At 41.5% G+C, this 19,343-nt stretch overlaps 1 protein-coding gene across 9 annotated transcripts in view; it reads left to right on the top strand.

The window, feature by feature from the left end:
- Window positions 1–391: 391 nt before the first annotated feature.
- Window positions 392–19,343, top strand: part of PFKFB2 (6-phosphofructo-2-kinase/fructose-2,6-biphosphatase 2) — a 44,723-nt gene continuing 25,771 nt past the window's right edge. For 2 of the 9 annotated variants that reach the window (XM_042465069.1, XM_042465068.1), the window contains exons 1-7: window positions 397–744; window positions 8,158–8,283; window positions 10,402–10,498; window positions 11,791–11,857; window positions 13,556–13,630; window positions 15,521–15,577; window positions 18,116–18,240. In XM_042465069.1, the coding sequence (XP_042321003.1) occupies window positions 645–744; window positions 8,158–8,283; window positions 10,402–10,498; window positions 11,791–11,857; window positions 13,556–13,630; window positions 15,521–15,577; window positions 18,116–18,240 (647 nt within the window). In that variant the 5' untranslated portion in view covers window positions 397–644. Of the gene's footprint in view, window positions 745–8,157; window positions 8,284–9,588; window positions 9,652–10,401; window positions 10,499–11,790; window positions 11,858–13,555; window positions 13,631–15,520; window positions 15,578–18,115; window positions 18,241–19,343 lie in introns of those variants that run through there. The other 7 variants (XM_042465063.1, XM_042465062.1, XM_042465064.1 and 4 more) reach the window with 7 other exon arrangements.

Genomic DNA, 19,343 nt, shown 5'->3' with positions numbered 1-19,343 from the left:
CTCATTCATTTCCTAGAGTTTTCTTAGGCAAGGGCTACTCAGAGGTGGTTTTGCCAATTCCTCCCTCTGAAATATAGCCCACAGCACCTGGTATTCATTGACTGTTTTGCATCCATTTAGTAACCAAACCTTGCATAGCTTCCAAGATCAGATGGGGTCTGGTGTCTGCATCTGTCAGTATGTGCCTTCAAGTCACCTTTCGGCTTATGGTGACCCTTATGGATTTCCTAGGGTTTTCTTAGGCAAGGAATAATCAGAGGTGGTTTTGCCAGTTCCTTCCTCTGAAGCACAGCCAACAGCACCTGGCATTTGCACCTGGCTTTAAAGATCGCTTTGATGGAAAAGGAAACTGTTCTTGCTTTTTCTTTCTGCCACCTCCCTTGAGATTAATGCAATGTGCTTTTCCCTTCTGTCTTGACCTTGGCTTGCATGTGGCTTCCGCTTCTCTTCCCCCACTCTTCCCTGCCTGCCACCCACCCGGCTACCTCAGTCGTCAGTGGAAGGACGTCACAGACAGATTGCTGCTGTGCATGTTGCTGCTTTTTACCGGCAAGCTGAGCATTTCATAACACTCCTTTTGTTCTGCATTTTTCCAGAAGGAGTCTGGCCATCCCAAAGTGAGGAAGTCCGTGTGCCTTGCAGCCATGTCAGGGGAAGCATCTCTGACTCCTGAGCAGGTCAATGGCAACACTTGCAGCCAGGGAAGCAAACCTTCAAATCTACGAGTCTCAGAGAAGAAATGCTGTAAGTATTTTTGATCATCTTGGGCTGTCCTTTGTGGAAGGGGCGGTGTGTGTGTGTGTGACAATTGTTCCTAGGCACAATGTATTAATACAGAGTGTTAGGCAGCCAGCTTGTTAATTCCCCCCCCCCCCTTCACGGTGCTAAACATGGAAAGTGTTTCTTCCCTGGGGCAAAGCCCTTGATGCTATGAGACCATACTGAATCCAACTGATGCATTAAGGTCTTTGGCACTGAGCCAATTGGAAATGGCAGTAGACACACTTTGACTTACAAAAACCTTACACAGGACTGGAAATGCCAATGCCATGGTTTGGATGCCCATTCATCTGTTACCCTCTCTAGGGGACTTTTGGCCAGTTACTTGGTTTAAGCTTCACTGTGTCATAGAGCAGTTCTAAGCGCAGAACTGAAAGTAAGCAGAGGGGGTAGGAGAAAAACTATACACACAGTTGAGAATTCCTTAGAAGAAGGAAAGGATAAAACGTACTAAATAAACATTAAAGAGAAGTACTTTGGTGGTTCCCAAGCTGTCATCTGCTAGTCCCTGATGAGTGTCTGGGAAATAAATAAATAAATAAATAAATCCAGTGGGCACATATATAGTGCTGGTCCCTGATGCATGGGGGTCAGATTAGATAGATGGAGAAGCAATGCTTTCAAGGACTGATTGTTGTTGTTTTGTACCTTCAAGTTGTTTCCATCTATTGTGGGGTTTTCCTGGCAAGATTTGTTCAGAGAAAATTTGCCATTGCAAAACCCAATGAATTTCATGGCCGAGTGGGGAATTGAACCCTGGCTTCCTAGTGTCCTAGTTCAACACTCAAACCATTGTGCCACACTGGCTCATGCTATATAAAACTTTTACTGCTGGACAGTATTATGAAACACTTCTATTCCTGAAGCTTCATTTCAGTTGAACTAATAAGACCCATGCTCACTCTGAAGAGTTGTGTGCCTTTAGGATATCTACCAAAGGCTTTGTTATGTGCTGCAATGCTTTACTTCTGGGATATTTTCAATGATAGGAGACAATGGGTCAAGTTGTAGAACTTGCTGATAGAATGTGAAACAACTTCAGAACCAGGCTCCTTTAACCTATATTTCTCAGTACTCATTACCTGTTATTTGTTCTAGATCTTCTGAGAAGGGAGAAATGAAGGGATGTAAAGTCAAGTAGGTCAATCCAATGGCATCCACTCAGTATCCTGCAAACCATGGGCATGAAGAAGACTTACAATGATGCAGGCTTGGTTTATTCACAGAAATGTAGCTCTCCCTTTGAGAAATAAAGCCAAATTAGACACTACATAGATATGTTTAACATATATGTTGAACATGTTTAACTAGAGGAGCTGAAAGTTTGAGCAACAAAATAGCAATTGCTTGCTGATCTCTTGAGCTGCCTGTAGTTGTTTGTTCAAAAGACATACAGTATAAAAAGGTGTGGTTATTTGGCTCAGAGATGGAAAGCACAGAGGGATCTAGGTGTCATTTCCAGAGGGAGAAAGCAAACTGGAAAACCAGTTTGGGAAGACTGATCTGAGCTAATAAATAGCTAGCATGGAAACTTAAAGAACTGCTCTTCCGTTTGACCTTTCCCTGCTTACCCGCTCCCCACCTCCTTACCTCTGTTAGTCAGGTCAAACTAATGGCTTCACAGAATCACTTCTCATATATTTAGTAGTCAGTAGGCAGGTAAGAGATGTTTATGTGATGCTTGACTTGGGACAATGTTTCAGTGGTATAATAGGAAAGTCTGAAATGCCAGGAGTCATAGCAGTCTCTATGGTCATGCATCCAAGGAGAAACCCAAAGTACAAGCACTGGGTTGAACAAACCAGTTCTAGCTATTTTCATCTCTACCAGAAGCACGTCTTTTGTGAGGCCAGTTGCTTTTAATTCTTCATTCATGAGCAAGCCACATCAAAATACTTTATATTACAACAGGTTTAGTTCACAACAATGTGTTTTGTTTGTTTGTTTGTTTGTTTTAGCTGGAAAATTTCTTTTTCCCTAGCTACTGGTAAGGACTTCAGTTAAACATCAAGGAAATGGGACACCTGAGGGAGGAGTGACATATAACATAGGAGTTTATCACACACCTTCATTTCTGCTCTGCTCCCGTCGCCCCACCGTCATTGATCTGTGACGGGAGCCTCCTGGTGGGATCGTGGTTGGTGCTATTAAAGGGGAACACTTTCGTTTTCATCATGGAAGCGTTCTTGTAATTGTTTTTAAAAGAGCCATTTTTAAATAATGATTTAATCTGGGATGACGGGAGCAGAGCGGAACTGAAGGTGTGTGATAAACTCCATAGTTTCCCCTGCTATTCAAAGACTACTGGTACTTTAATATTTTCCTCCATAACAATATTCTACTTTTTTTTTTGAGGGCTTTGTGGTTCATTTTGCTCTGCATTCTGAAGGCTAAAGGTGGAAAACCTCTCCATTTTCAAGAAAGCTGTCTCTATTCGCAGTTGGTTGCTTTTGAGATGGATAGTGTGCTATTGTCTTTGGTTTGCAAGGTTGCCACAGTGAAGCTAAAATGTGATCCTGTGATTTTCGGGACCAATTGTTACAACAGCTGTTATAACAGCTTCATCTGTAGGTCTGCTTATTTTTGACACTTGCACACTAAACCAATTTTGCTGAAGCCTCACTTACAACAAAGCACGTTACACATGATTTCCTCTCTTGCAACTTCCATTCATTTCAGTCTAGCTTGCATGAAGGTTCAAAATAGATTGTGCCAGTGTTTATGTTACAATCTTTCTTTAACCTTGGGAAAATACTTCCTCATTAAATTATTGCTGAATAGCCTTTGACAAGCATTAGTAAAATTAACAGGATTTAGGGCATGGTCTTATTTTTAAGACTGCTAGATGAACTCCAGAAAAGTCATTAATGCCAGTGCTTCAGGTTTCTTTCATATGATCTCTGCCATGGTTGCAGTGACAGCTGGTGGCTCTTATATCATTGAAGCAGTGAATTCACTTCAGGTTTTAGTCCTTTACAGATGCTATTCAAGATGCTGAACACTATCACCAAAATAGGTTCTGCATCTTGCATTTCTCCTTTAAATTCAGAGGAAAAGCTGGAATGGATTCCCCTCTCCTGACAGCTGTCAGTTGCCACAGAGAGGGATTATCTGGCCACATTATATCTGTAAAATGCTGGCAACTGCCTTGTTTGGAACCATGAAAGTAGGGGTGGGCAATCTGTGAATCTTTGTAAAGTCATCTACAAACATTAAGTTTAGACCAGGAGTAGGCACTGGGCAACCTGTGGCTCTCCAGATACTGTTGGTCTGCAGCTCCAAGCATCCTTCGCCTTTGGGTATTTTGGTTAGTACTGGTGAGAGTTGCAGCCCAGCAACATCTGCAGGGTGACAAACCTGCCCATCTCTGTTTGGCTTATTTAATTTTGATCTATTTATTGAATGTGTATCCCATATGTCTGTAAGTAGAAACACAAGAACTTGTTGTTGTGTGACTTCAGATTGTACCTGACTTTTGGCAACTCTACATCCAAAACACACTGCAGAAATAATATAATTTGAGACCATTTTAACTGCCCTGGCTCGGTGCTAGGGAATCCTGTGGATTGTAGTTTAATGTGGCACCAGAGTTCTCTGATAGAGAAGGCTAAATGTCTCACAATAGTAAAGTTCACAGAATTCCCTAGCATTTAGCCAGGGCAGTTAAAGTGGTTTCAAACTGGATTATTTCTGCGGTGTGTTTTGGACCTAAGACAACCCTATCACAGGATTTTATTGGCAATATTTGTTCAGAGGGGGATTTGCTTTTGCCTTCCTCTGAAGTTGAAACAATGTAACTTGCCCAAGTCACCCAGTAGATTTCCATGGCTATGTAGGGATTCAAACCATGGTCTCCGGAGTCGTAGTCCAATGCTCAAATCGTTACTCCACGCTGGTTTTCCACAAGTAGTTATACACAGTTAAACTGCTCATACTAATAAAACATGCATTATGTTTGAAACAGTTTAAAACTTCTCAACAATAGGAATGAAAATTAAAATATGAAAAAGAAGACCTGCCTGAATATAGAACTTATATCCCACAGGGGGCGACTAATCTGGCCTCTTTTGAATATGTTCCACAGTGTGGGAGCAGCCACCAAGAGGGCTTTCTCTTGCATTATCGCGCCACCAACATACCTCTCTGAAGGTAATGGGACCAAGAAGAGGGCCTCCCTTGCATATCTCAAAACTTGAGAGGATACAGGCTTTTAGATAGACTTGATCAAGTAGTATAGGGCTTTAGAAGTCATAACCAACAGTTTGAATTGTGCCCAGGGAAGAACCAGTTATGGAGTTGCAAGAAGAAAATTGAAGTTCCCTACAACCAATCCCAGTCAACAATCTGGCCATAGTGCTTTGGATGAGGGGAAGATTCTAAACTCTCTTCAAAGTTTGCATCCCAGGAATAGAGCATGGTACAATAATCCAAATAGGATGTAACCAAGTTGCCTTTCCATGGTGGTTTGAGTATTGGATTATGAGTATCAAGGTTTGATTCCCTATTTAGCCATGGAAACCCACTGGATGACCTTGAGTGAGTCATCCACTCTCAGGCCCAGAAAACTCATGATAAGATTGCTTCGGGGTTGCCATAAATTAGAAACAACCTCAAGTCACACAACAACAATAAAGTTTGCTTTCATACTGCATAATTATAGCCTATGGATAGCACTTCAACTGCTATGACTATATCCTATGAAATCCTGGGATTTGTATTGAAGCATTAGAGCTCTCTACAGGGGATTATAAATACCCTATAGAACTACAAATCTCAGGACTCCAATGACAGTTAAAGTGGCCTCACAGTGCTATAATTTCATAGTGGGGTCATTCCCACTGGCAGAATAATGCGGGTTGTGCTTCAGCTCCGCTCTGTGTCTGTACCCAATTTCAAAAGATCCCTCATTCTTACTATAAAAGGGAGTCTTTTTTATGCCAGTTGAATTGGTTTTTATTTTTTTGTCCCCATTTAGTTTGCGCTGAAGCCTTCTCACTGACCCCGCTGGCCTTGGCTTCCCCCCTGGCTTCTGCTCCAGCCTTGGCTTCAAGCTGGGGATGGGGGAAGCCGGTGATGGAACACAAGCCAGGGGGAGAGATCCAAGGCCAGCAGGGACAGCAAGGAGGCCAATGGGGGCAGAGCCAAGTCCAGCTGGAACAGTGAGGAGGCTGATGGGGGGAAAGCCAAGGCCAGTGCGGGGAAAGCCAAGTCCGGCGGGGACAGTGAGGGGAGAGAGCCAAGGCTGGCAGGCACGGAGGCAAAGTCGGGGGATCTGGAAGGAGAAGGATAGGGGGCCCCTTTTTTTGAAAAAATAAATAAATAAAACTAATCAAAAATCGATAGATTGGTCAAGCAATCAATTTTTCTATTAGTTTTATTTTTTTAAAACAAAGGGGAAAAAAATAAGGCAGCATCCCCCTGCCATTTGTCCCTCCCAACAGAATGAACTGATTCTGATCTGGCGTTCCCACTTATTGGACACGCGTTAGACTCGATTCTTCCAAAAAGAACAGCCAAAAATATGCTATCGGAAAACCCCGTTTTTTTTTTCTTTTGCCCCATTTTATCACAACAGAATTCAATTGAATAAGGATTGAAATCGATTCTGAATGGGAATGAAGGCCATATAACCCAATTTGCAATTCACTTTAAATTGTAGTGGGAATGACCCCGGTGATAAGTATGAATCACTGTGGCAAGATCAAAAGTTTCCACCAACAGGTAGTGCTGGTGCACTAGTTTTAATTTTACAAATTCATTCTTGGTCACCATAATCTGGGAAGATTGGTTCAGAATTTAATCCAGAAGTAATCTGGTACAAAGTTTAAACCAGAAGTAGGGAACTGCTGTGAGGCAGCGGCATCCCAATATCACTCCAAGTTCATTTACTTGGAAGTAAATGAAAGTTACTTCCGCTTTATATCATTTATATTTTTCTTTTGGTTGGGATGGGTGTACAATTAGCTTGTTGCTCCTGGAGGTGTCCAGGAGTGACAATTAACCATAAGGGGCAATTTGTAACCCACAAATTTGGAAAAAATGAGTACTTTTCCTACAGCTATTGTATATACTCAACTATAAATTGACCCCATGTATAAGTCAAGGTCAGATTTTGGGGCCCAAATTATGGATTTTGCCGTAGGTCGAGGGTAAAACTTGGAGCCCCCCTCGCAGTGTGTGTATGTGTGCGTATGGCAAGAGAGACTCTCATTGAGGCCTTTGCTTCATTGTTTCAGCTTTCATTTCATCTAGATGTGCGGATGGGAGATGGACTCTTAAACAAACAGCAGTATCAGTCAGTCACCCAGAACTCTTTCTGTTTGGCTCCAGAGAGAAATAAACTCGTCTCTGCACCACATGGGAAAATCTGAAAGAGCTATCACATTATCATAGTGACCCATAAATAAGTCGACCAGGGATTTGGGGGTCAATTTTTGTGCATAAATGTTTAGATTTATAGATGAGTATATACAGTAACATAGGATTCAAGGAAGAGAGACTTGTCCCTCTTCCAGCAGCCTACTGGCCATGGAGTAAGGAGAGGAGAGGAGAGGAGAGGAGAGGAGAGGAGAGGAGAGGAGAGGAGAGAGGGGTGGATTGCTTTTGGGTCTGGCCTCTCTGACTGCCAGCATGTGGCCCTTGACAGGACATCTTTCAAGAGAATGCTGCCTTTCACAGAAAAAAAGTGTTCCTGACACTTGTATTACAGTATTTGAGAATGTTTGCATTGACTGCAGTGAAGCCACATTTCTTGGAAAAGTCTCTGTAAGTTCCACAGCATATCTTCAACCTTGGCCATTCAGTCATTGTTACACTTGGCATAAACCGAGATCTCTGTCAGCAGTCACAAAGCATTCTTTCATTGAGGAAGAAAGAGTATCCTCTGTCAGTGACTAATATTAAATCTTGCCTTCTGTACAGTTCGCTCATAGGAACTCAGAAGGGAATGTTACAGCTTTCTAGGACAAAAGTGAAATGAATAACTGGTTTAAATTTTCACATCTACATTCAGCATGTTTAGAAAGGCTACATTTGTGAACTCATGTGGGACTCTCTGAGTTTAACATTTCCCTCTTAACCTTGAGAAGACCCTAGTTTATTTATGAAATATTTTTAGCTTAAAGCGACATTATGAGTTCCAGGCACTTAGTCACTGGCTATTTTTTGCTTGCCTAGCCGACTTCATTAATAAATACCTGAGACAGCCATGGTATGGTTCATTGACCGATTAAAAGAAAGAAACACAGTGTCCTTGTCTATAACAGCAGACGTATGGGCAGAAGGAATAGTGGGAGGCAAATGCTATTTTAGCTTCCTGCAAACCTTTTCCCATGTAGAAGGGACTGATTTTTGTCTTTGTCTTTCTTTTCTTCACAGCATGGGCCTCTTATATGACCAACTCCCCTACTCTGATTGTAATGATTGGCCTTCCTGCAAGGGGCAAGACCTATGTGTCCAAAAAATTAACACGCTACCTCAACTGGATTGGCGTACCTACCAAAGGTTCTTGAGTATTATTATGTATGAGATGTTGTTAAACTATCAGTTGAAACAAGACATAATGGGAAATATGAATGTGTGCAAGTGGCTAAGAAAGGTGGCAGTCTGAAACTTAGATTAGTCCTGTTCTGGTTGATACACTATAGAAGCTATTGTCCTTTGAGCTCTCCCCATCTTCCAGATGAGATTTTACTGTGCATGCAACTTGCCTCATTCATGGAATTTTTTATGGAGTTCATGTAACATTGCCTTCCAGATAGCCCTACTGTATTTCCCCACTGCTGCTTCTTTCTTTTTTCCTTTACCCCCATCCAGCACATATAAATAATAAGCTAAACAGTAAGAGATGGATTGGATGCACAATATCTTTGGATTGAGAGTATTGGAATACTGGGATTTTTTTTTTCATCTGGAAGCATCTTAAATCAGTGTCAAATGCTGTAACAAGAGTGTCATCGTACTATATTTGTTATTGTTAGCAGCAAGAGTACAATACAAAGACAGATGTTTCAGGAGTATATTGGAAATAGAATTTCATCTCTCTTAAATTTAAACTTATGGTTAAATTTAACGGTGTTGTCCAAATGAAGTCAGCAAGCTCTATAAATTTAAGCTTTTCAGCTCAGGTTGTAGTTCAGTTTGGCTTTGCTTCATTTCCCCATATGGAAAATGGAGATAATATAATTTTACTTACTTCATTTATAGGATTGCAAGGGCCTCTATGCTCTTGAATAATATTAGTGATTAGGATGAATTGAGCCCATGTTTTAATTTCCCTTTTTAAGAGTGATTGTGGGGGGCCCCTAGATGTTGTTGGATTGCAATTCCCATTAGGATAACTCGTTAAGGATGATGGGAGTTGTAGCCCTTCAAGAAGACCATATTTTCCCCGTTACTGATCTGTGGTAAAAATGGAGACGGATGAATTTCAAAGATAGGCAATTAAATCGAAAATGTATTTCTTATTGTGTTGATGTGGCCCTTTTGGGCTACAGTTGTGACTTATTTCATTTACTTCAGAATTCAATAGTATTGAATACTACTGAGTTTAACATCACTTTCAGGCTGTATTGCTTCATGAGGAATGTACTGATTGTAAAACACAGCATTGATTTGTAAAGTCCACTACAGTCTGGGGCATAAACTAGTTCCTCACACAGCAAAATTGTATTTAAATCCTATTGACATTTAAGCATGTTCTTAATGTTCTTCCACATAAATCAATAGGTTTAGAATCCTCATCTGTGGCTGGATTATGCCATTTATTTTAAAACTGTGAGGGAGGCCATGATTATGCCCATTTTACAGATGGGGAACTGAAGCTGAGAGAAAGTGGCATGGCCAAGGACACACAATGAATCCTTGACAAAGGTGAGACATGAACCTAAATTTCCAACTCCAGTTTCAGTGCTTTGCCCACTGTTTAAAACTGACTCTTGTAGTCTCTAAACAACCAAAATGGATCTCTCTTTTTGGATTGGCTTGTGATTTACAGAAATCAGTTATTCAGTTATAAATCCTATAAAGAGTGTATGCCTATAAAAATGTCACTGCATCAAGTGCTTTATATTGTAACACCAGTGATCTAAATGTAAATTATTACAATGAAAATTTCATGTGTGCAGTTGTTTATTAGTCAAGCTTTTGGCTTTCAAAAACTTTTGAGACAGGTATATAAATTACAATGTAAACTAGTGAGATTAGGGCGGGTTATAGACCGCCGCTTTGAGGCGGTCTGCCGCCGCTGCCGCTTGCTCCATAAGGGAGCTGCTGCAGCCAAACTGCGCGGCTCCGTTACGGAGCAAAAAAGAAGCTCCAAAATGGAGCTTCTTCTTGCGGCGCCCTAATGATGTCGCGAGGCACAGGGGCGCATTCGCGACGTCATTAGCACCGCGACACGTTCGGACGCACAGCGTCCAATATGTAAAGATGGTGGCGCCCGTATGAACAGGGCGCCGCCATCTTGTACGTTTTCTATACGTACTAGGGTTAGGGGGGTGCGGAAGCACCACCCCTTCCTAACCCTAGTATGTATAGAATACGTACTAAATGGCGGTCTGTAACCCGCCAATGTTTATTATGGAGTGTCATCAACTGGTTTTCTTACTTTCCTTTACAAAGTGTTTAATTTAGGTGTGTACCGCCGTGAAGCAGTAAAATCATACAAATCATATGATTTCTTCAGGCATGATAACACGGAAGCAATGAAGATTCGAAAGTGAGTTAACTGCTAAATATTAATTATCTTAGTCCAATACCTGTGCTTTTGTTTGTTTTTTGGAATCAGCGACTCCTTTGAGAGACTAATAAAAACGATAGACTCCCACTCCAGAAAAATGTACTTCAACACAATTTTCAATGTAACAAGAGAGAAATTTGAGGGGGGAGGACATATTTTATCATCTGTTTTTGGCATTAAAGTCTCAAATATGGTAAAGATTGTAATCTTACACATGCTATGCTGTGACGAAACTCCTTTTAACACTGTTCTAAGCTGGCATTGGACCCACTCCAGGCCTCTCAAAGAGATGCATTTGATACTAAGGCTGGTATGAGCCTCCAGTATAAAATAAAACTACAGTTACCCCTCTGTTTTCACCCCTCCCGTGAAAATGGAAACTCGCATATATTCAAGCCTCATTGGCTTGAATGGCTACATGCTCTTTTTTTCAAAGGCAATAGCTACTGTTTGGGAATACATACCTGTGTTCTTAGAGCTCTCAAGGTTTCTCACAACATGAAGCATTTGTTTTTGTACCGTGGCTATTGATAGTTATTTATACTTAGCTTTCAGTTTAGCATGATTTGTAGGAGTGTTTGTTTGAAGTAAAACTCACAATGCTAAATGTTTTTTCAGAAACAAGCTTTTAAATGACCTATCGTGCTCTTTATAAATAACAACTCCTTAGATCTGATAGAAATATAAAAATAATTTGAAAAAGGCAGATATGCACTTATGAAAGCTCAGACTACAATTAGCTGTTTTGATTTTTAGGTAAGCCACTGAATGTAACAGATGATTAGAATTTAATCATTCTTCAGCTATAATTATGGGCTAATAGATGTGGGATGCAAGGTAATAGATCTGAGGATCTAGAATACTGGACTTTTTAAATGCAAATTTCAGTATTGGAAAAACTGAAATAGGGCACTAGGGCAGACAGGCCAAAAGTGCTGGCTTTGGGCCGCATTGGGAACATGGCATCCAAAAGCCACTCTGAGGTCATCCCAACCTGGAAGAACTTTTTTACTTTTTTCAAATCCAGAAATCATTTGTGTACACGGGACTGAAATACAGTTTACTCAGTCAATTGGACACTTTTAGAAATGCCACAGAAGCTGTCAAAGTTCTGCCAAATTCATTATCTGTAAATCTGATTTTGAAAAGAGAAGCAGAAGGATAAGAATATAGCTGTAAAAGAGATTCTACTAAATAATTTTTCAGTTTGGCTTCTTAACAGCTTTACAATTATATTCATCCTTCTAATTTTTAATTGTATTTTTTTGCAGACAATGTGCCTTGGTGGCTCTTGACGATGTGAAAACCTATCTCATGGAGGAATCTGGCCAGATTGCTGTAGGTACATACTAGATTAGGCATGTTTGCTGTTAACTGATATCATCAGTTGACTAATCAATAAACTTTTAACTAACTACTAGATTAGCATGCCAGTTTGGTGGCTTGAGACCAACAAATAGGTTTGATTGGATTTGATTTTGACCCACATGGTTTGATTTAAAGAGCACAAGGGGAGAGTTGCAACAGCAGCACCACCACCATATAAAAGATATTAAGAAAGGAGGTTCTCAGATTTGTTATTGAATGAAAGAGAGGTCTGAGATCACTCTATCGGGGAGAAGTTTTTCTTGGTTGTGTTTAGAGCTGGCTCCAAGTTTGAGAGGACCCAGAACAAAGGTGCCTTTTATGGACCCTTTCTTTCTGGCATCAGTCAGAATTCCAACAGGCTCTAACCACCATTTTAATTTCCCACATTGAGCCAGAGTGTGACACTTTCAGCACAAAATGCATGCCAGGAGGTTCTGGAAGCACTGAGCTAGGTTTCATTATAAACCAGGTACACAGGGCACAGAGGCATAAGGAGGAGGGCTTGCTCAGTTCATGGTTCCATAACAGCTGCCCTAAGATGCCAAATGCTGATGGCTCACTTACATAATTCCCTCTCCTAAGACGTGTGTTGGGCATCAACACTATGTTTGATGTATTGTGCAAAACCCTTTCCCCCCCCCAGGATTTTTAGATAATGTTTCTGGATTTTATTAGCAATTTTTATTTCTGCTTTTTATAGTGTGTTGTGTTTCAATTTGTCTGTGTATGTATAGGAGTTATTGCTTTTATATTGCCAAGATTTTTGAAGCAGAATATAAACATATTTGGATAAATAAATGAGTAACTTCACTGAACAATGGTAGCATTTCATACTACTTTAACTGCTGTGGCTCCATCCTATGGAATCCTGGAATTAATAGTTTCATGAAGTACTGAAGTTCAGAGAAATGCACGTGAGAACTCTAACTGCCTCACTGATGTACAAATCCCAAATTCTATATGATGCAGCCATGGCCGTTAAAGCAGTACAAAAGTGCTATAATTGTGCAGTGTGAATACACGTTAACACTGTCTCCAGTGGTTGGTTCATTGAGGTCTGGGATTGCTACGCCCCTTGAAAAGATCATGCAAATCCAATCACTTTCACTGACCTTGGCTGCAAATTTAAACTCTTTCATCCATTTCTCTCAGATGACCAGTCTCATGCTGAGGCCTCCTATTAGTGAGGCAATACATTGTAGTCAGTGTGAAGCATCCCTTACCAATATTTTACAGTACAGATGGGTGGTGAGAGACCTTTCTCTATCTGCTTATTGAAAATGTAGGGTAGGAAGGCCACATGTCACATGGATGGATGCAGTCAGGGAGGACATGGGACTAAGTTTGCAGCACCTGAGCAGAGCAGTGGAGGATAGGTGAGCCTGGAGATGTCTCATCCACAGGATCACCATGCGTTGAGGCTGACTCGAGGACAGTTAACAACAAGTCATTCCTGTCTGTTACTAAATTCCTTGGGATTCAGCATGCAATTGTGATTTTAAATCAGTTTCTCTACAATGCAATTAATTTGATTGCTAAGGTTTAATGCTATCTATATAGTGTCTCACAGTGATGCTAGCAATAATAGGCTACCTAAATCCCATAGACAATTCTAGAAATTATAGCTATTCCTCCTTAATTATATTACAAATCTCTATTTTTATTTAGGTCTTTGATGCAACCAACACAACACGAGAGAGGCGGGACATGATTTTAAATTTTGCTAAAGGAAATTCTTTTAAGGTAACTACTTCAATTGCAACTTTGCCCTCTTAGAAATAACCCTTACACATCTCACTTTGTGCCTCACCAGGACGTTTGCAGATGAAAGCATGTTGTCACCTTTGGCAATCTGGCAAGAAAATTTGGGAATGCCTGTAACTGTAAGCATTCATTCAGTATAGCCCTCAGTCAACATAGGCATGCCATTAACCTCCCATTTTATCCACACAGTTGTCCTCAGGGCAAACATGTATGCAATCAGTTCTCTAGTGGTAGCAGAGGGCATTCCAGAAGATTGGCTTGTCTTTTGCTGAAATGGTTGTAGTGCTTACTGTTGTGCAATAAAGCATTTCCTTATCAATTGAAGAGACTTTTATGTCAAGAACAAGCCATAAAGGTGACCTATCAGATGTTTTTGGCCTACAAGTCCCATCAGCCCTATAGCCAATGGTGGAAAAATTATGGGAGCTGCAGTCTGAAAAGATCTTGAAAGATCACAGTTGCTCACTCTGTGCACATCAGATATCTTACACTAGATTATTTCTAATTTGGAAGGATTTATTGCTGCATGATTAAGATTTACCGTATATACTCGTGTACAAGTTGACTTCATGTATAAGTCGAGGTCAACTTTTGGGGCCAAAAATATGGATTTTTATATGACCCATAGATACGTTGAGGGTGTGCCCTCCTCAGCGTCTCCCTCACTGGGCTTTCCTCGCAAAAGAAGCCCAGCCAGGGAGAGGCTTTTGGGCGATCGCGCCCTCCTCGGTGTCTCCTCAGCCAGGCCCCTTCACTGAGGAAAGAGCCTCGGCAAAGAGAGGCTTTGGGGAAGGCAATCGCCCTTCCAGCGTCTCCTCGGCAGGCTTCTTCCCAAGGGAAGAGGCCTGGCCAAAGAAAGGCTTTGGGGAAGGCGATTGCCCTTCCCGGCGTCTCCTCGGCAGGGCTCCTTCCCAAGGGAAGGGTCCTGGCCGAAGAGAGGCTTTGGGGAAGGCAATCGCCCTCCCCGGTGTCTCCTCAGCCAGGCCCCTTCTCTGGGAAAAGCCTGGCCGAAGAGAGGCTGCAAGGTGCACAATCATCTCCCTCGCTGGGCTTTTCCCATCAGAGGGAGCCGAACCAAGGGGGGCTGCGGGGCAATTGGTCATCTTTGCCAGCGTCTCCCCAGCTGGGCTATCTCTTGCAGAGGTAGCCTGGCTGGGGAGAGGCTTGGTCAAATACTGCATTGCCCTGCATATAGGTTGACCCGTGATTTTGGACGCCATTTTTGGGCAAAAATTTCTCTACTTATAGTTGAGTATATATGGTAGTTATTACCGAAGGAGGTTTAGGGGGTCTAGTACACTGAACTATATGTAAAATCTGAGTGAAAATACTAAGGGACGGTACATACTGGCGCAAAGCGGTGTGGCGGTAGCAATATAAGGGCTTGGTGTGGCTCAGCGTCCACATTTGCTGAGCCCTAATATCGATGCCGTTATGTCATAAGGCTGCGGCCCCATCCAGCCCTTATGACGGTTACACCGTTACGTCCTAAGGCTGCAGCCCCATCGCAGCCCTTATGATGGTACAAAAAGGAGCCTTGTTTTGGAGCTCATTTTTGAGCTGGATCATCGCCACAGCCGTGTGGTAATACAGCAATGATCTGGAGAAGAAAGGGACGGCCTTTGGCCATCCCTGTCTTCTCGTTTGTACCGCCCCTTGGGCAATTAATGAAAATACAGTTGGGGTTTCTGTAGTGATGTCTTTTGTAATTTGGTGCCATACAAATATTTTGGACTTCATCTCCCACCAGCATCAGCCAGTGTGGCAAATAGTCATGAATGCTGTCAGTTGTAGTCCAGATGTCTGAAATTGGAAAGGCAGCTGTATAGGACTCTGTGTTTTATTCAGCATCTCTCCTTTCTTTTGCAGGTATTTTTTGTGGAGTCTGTCTGTGATGATCCAGAGGTCATTGCCGCCAATATATTGGTTAGTATTTTAATTTCTATGAAGGTTGGCTACCTAGTGTTCTACTATAATAAACAATAATTAAAATGGCTATAATTATTTCAATAGTACTACAGAAAGATCTCTGTTTTGCTCATGTTTAAGGTGAGCTCAGTACTTTTTGTATTTTTTGTAGTTGCTGCGAAAGCAAGAGTGGTCTATGCAACAGTAAATTTCACCCAAGTGATAAGTGTAAGACCACATGCTCCATGGTAGACCACATGTTTTGCATGCCAAAGATCCCAGTTTCATATTGGTGCAGGACAGAGTGCCCAGAAAGGGCAGCCTTCTGGCATCTGTTTTTCTGCCAGAGGGAAGCCGCAGCCACCAAACCACACGGCTTCCTGCTGTCGGAAAAAGAACCCGTGAAAATCAGGTTCTTCTCAAGCTGCAGTGGTACCATGCGGACGCGGCGCGGCACTTACATAACAATGGCACCACCCATGTATACAGGGGGCCGCCACTGTTACGCCCTCATCACATGTTAGGATTGTAGGGGGTGTGGGTGCTCCACCCCCAGGCAACCCTAGCACGTGACGAAGGCGTCAGTAAGGGGCCGTATGTACCAGGCCATAGTTTTGCTTCACATTTCAAAGCATGGCAGGAAAATACTCCTATCTGAAATCCTAGAAAGTGGCTGTCAGTCAACATAGAGCACACTGAACTAGATAGTACTGAGCCAGCAAACCAACAAAGGTCCCTACCGAAAAACCCAAATGTAAGAACAAAAAAACTAAACTAAAGGGTTCTATCAGTCCCTGTGGTCCTTTCAGCATCTGGTGAAGATCTGCTTGCTAAGACCTTAAATAATAATAAGAATAATACTTTTAAAAAAAAGAAATTAGTTGCAATTATAGTTCCAAGGCACACACACCCCATACAAAGTAGTTATTTTTGATGATAATGCATTACTTTCCTGTTTCTCAAATGTAACTATGTTTTTGCTTAGTTACGTCTTTGTAGAAGCATCTGAATGCTACAAGCCACTAGCCTGTTTTACCAAATGCATTCTCATTTCATCTGCTTCCTCTACCATCTACCTATCTTCTTCTACATTCATAACAGAGCATGTGATAGCAGCATCAAACACAATCCAGCACCCAAATCATATGATATCTGCTTCCATGATTGATTATGGAAGCCTCCATCTTGAGGGAGAGAGAGGCAGGCTAGCTCCACCATTACTGCCTGGAAGAAGAAGAGCCCTCCCTCCAGTCCATCTGCCTTGGTCCAGGCCTCAGAGGGAGAGAAGAATGCTGGACCAGATGCCCTCCCCCCCCACACCATTCCCTTCTCCTTTTGTGTCGTGTCTTTTAGATTGTAAGCCTGAGGGCAGGGAACTGTCTATTATCCCCTCTGTTGTAAACCGCTCGAATTCCCAGTGATTGGACGGTATATAAATAAATCCTATTATTATTATTAAGGCCATATGCCATAATTATAAAAATTACTGAACTGTTACTCTTAACTTATAATAATAATAATAAATTTATTATTTTTATACCGCCATTTCATAGATCAGGGCGGTTCACAGCAAATATCAATAAAACAATTAAGAATACATAAAAACACCCCTCTCTCACTGACCCCTCCCCCCTGGTAAAAAGCCACCACAGCGGCAAGACAGTCCTCCGCAGTTCTGGGGAGCTTCTTCCCAGGTGACATGGGGGGGGGCAGCGGCAGAAGTAGTCCTCCACCAGCTCTCAGGCAGTCCCCGATGTTACTGGGTCTGCCTGATGGCTCCCTCTGAGGCCGAGATGACAGTTGAAGAGGGAGGGGCCTCTTCCTTCTGGCAGTCCTCGATGTTGCTGGGTCTGCCTGATGGCTCCCTCTGAGGCCCCAGAACTTTACAGAAATTGAGAGTTATTCCTCATTCAGTTACAGTTATAGTGTAATATAATTATAACTTTTTTATTGGTGAAAATAATTAATTACAGTAACTCTTCATTTTAACTTATTATTTCTGATCTTTGTTAGCAATTGTCTTTTAGGTTGCATTTGTATGGTTTAATGTTCTATTTTATATTAGAATTTTCCTACTTGGAAGCATACAAATGCCAAGAATAAATAAACTGTATGTAAAGTACAACCCTTTATAAAAACTAGACAGTGCTGATGACTATTACTTAATAGATTCAGTGCTTGAAGAAAGCAGTCACTATTTATTCAGGCACAGGAGCTTAACATCAAAATAGATTTGTTTACATAAAATTTGTATGACTTTCAATGGTAATTTGAAGCCATTAAATTGTTGATGTTGGGACATATTTTTGTGTGAAGATTGTATTGCAAAAATTGTGCATGCAGAGTTGAAAGAAAGGACAATTCAATCCATCTTTTCCCACAATAAATTCATTCAAATTATCCTTTGTTTCAGTGCCAGGAGGAGATGGGCATTTCCATAGTATCTGTTTGTTTCGAAGGTTAGGGATAGTAACACTGGTGTTTTTCTGTATATTTATAAAAGTTTCTTTAACTTTGAAAGAGTCTCTTTTTTTTTGTTTTGTTTTGTTTTATCAGGAAGTGAAGGTTTCCAGCCCTGACTACCCAGAGAGAAACCGAGAGAATGTGATGGATGACTTCCTGAAGCGAATAGAGTGCTACAAAGTTACTTACCAACCTCTTGATCCAGTTGATTATGACAAGTAAGATGGAATTGTGGGAACTGGGAGAATTTCAGATCATAGGATTAAATCCACAGATATCCAGAGAATAACTTGATATAAGGGGGTAATGGAAGGTGACTTTTATGATCCTTCTGACCACTAGCCCCTCCCAGAGTTTCCCCAAAACCATCCGCCAAATCAAGTGGGCTGTAAGATGGGAGAAGGTGGGATATTGCTAAAGATCAGGGGAAAAAATCTTCTGTGGCAAATATTTCACTCACAGAAATAGACCTGCCGAATTTTCAGTGGCTCTTACCCCCAAATCTCTATGCTACATTCAAGATAGTGTTCCCAAATCCTTTCTTAGCATCAGGAGGACTACCCAGAGTGAAATAAGACAGGAAAGTTACCACCTCCTTCCACTGACATATAAAAGAACTGAGCAGGATAAAGAGTGGAAATAGAAAGAGTAAAGCCAATGTGGTGAGACATAATAGTTTGCAAAATGTTATTATGCCAAAGACAGGAAATGCTAACTGCTTCAGATGTCCTAATCTATCAAGGGGAGAGGAACTTGAAGAAAATTCAACTTCCTCTTTCCCCCACTTGTTTAGAGTATTCAGAGCAACTCTGATAAACAACAGAAATCACAATTAGTTATTGCAAGAGGCTTGGGTCATCTTTGGACCATTTGCACCTGTTTATACCAGTACTAACTGAGCAGGATTCCAGGGTTTAGGTAAATTAAGAAGGTTTTGTTTAGAAAAACGCAGCGTGCCGTCACACGTAGCAATTCAAACAGGTACAGCATGCAGAGCTAACCAAAAGTGAAAATGTGGAAATGAGATAGCAGCGTTTTTAGGGGTTTGCAGGGGAGTTATAGTTACCTGTTTCATGAGTAGGCCATGGAAAGCTGGAATGGAATGGCTGAGACTGGAAGGTCTGAGGGAGACACAGAACATACACAGAGGTCGCATGCCAGCTGCATCTGCAGAGATTCAATTTTGGAACTATATTTATACCTAAAAACTAACTCCAAGCATTGGGCCATCTCGCCAGGTAACAAAGGCTGAATGTATTTTCCCAGAAATTGAGTGTGGTTCCAGACTGGTTGATGGCTTTAATTTTAGTGTAAAAAAACA

The sequence above is a fragment of the Sceloporus undulatus genome, chromosome 4 (genome assembly GCF_019175285.1).
Source record: "Sceloporus undulatus isolate JIND9_A2432 ecotype Alabama chromosome 4, SceUnd_v1.1, whole genome shotgun sequence".
NCBI lineage: Eukaryota > Metazoa > Chordata > Lepidosauria > Squamata > Phrynosomatidae > Sceloporus > Sceloporus undulatus.
This window is presented reverse-complemented; position numbering and strand designations above follow the sequence as displayed.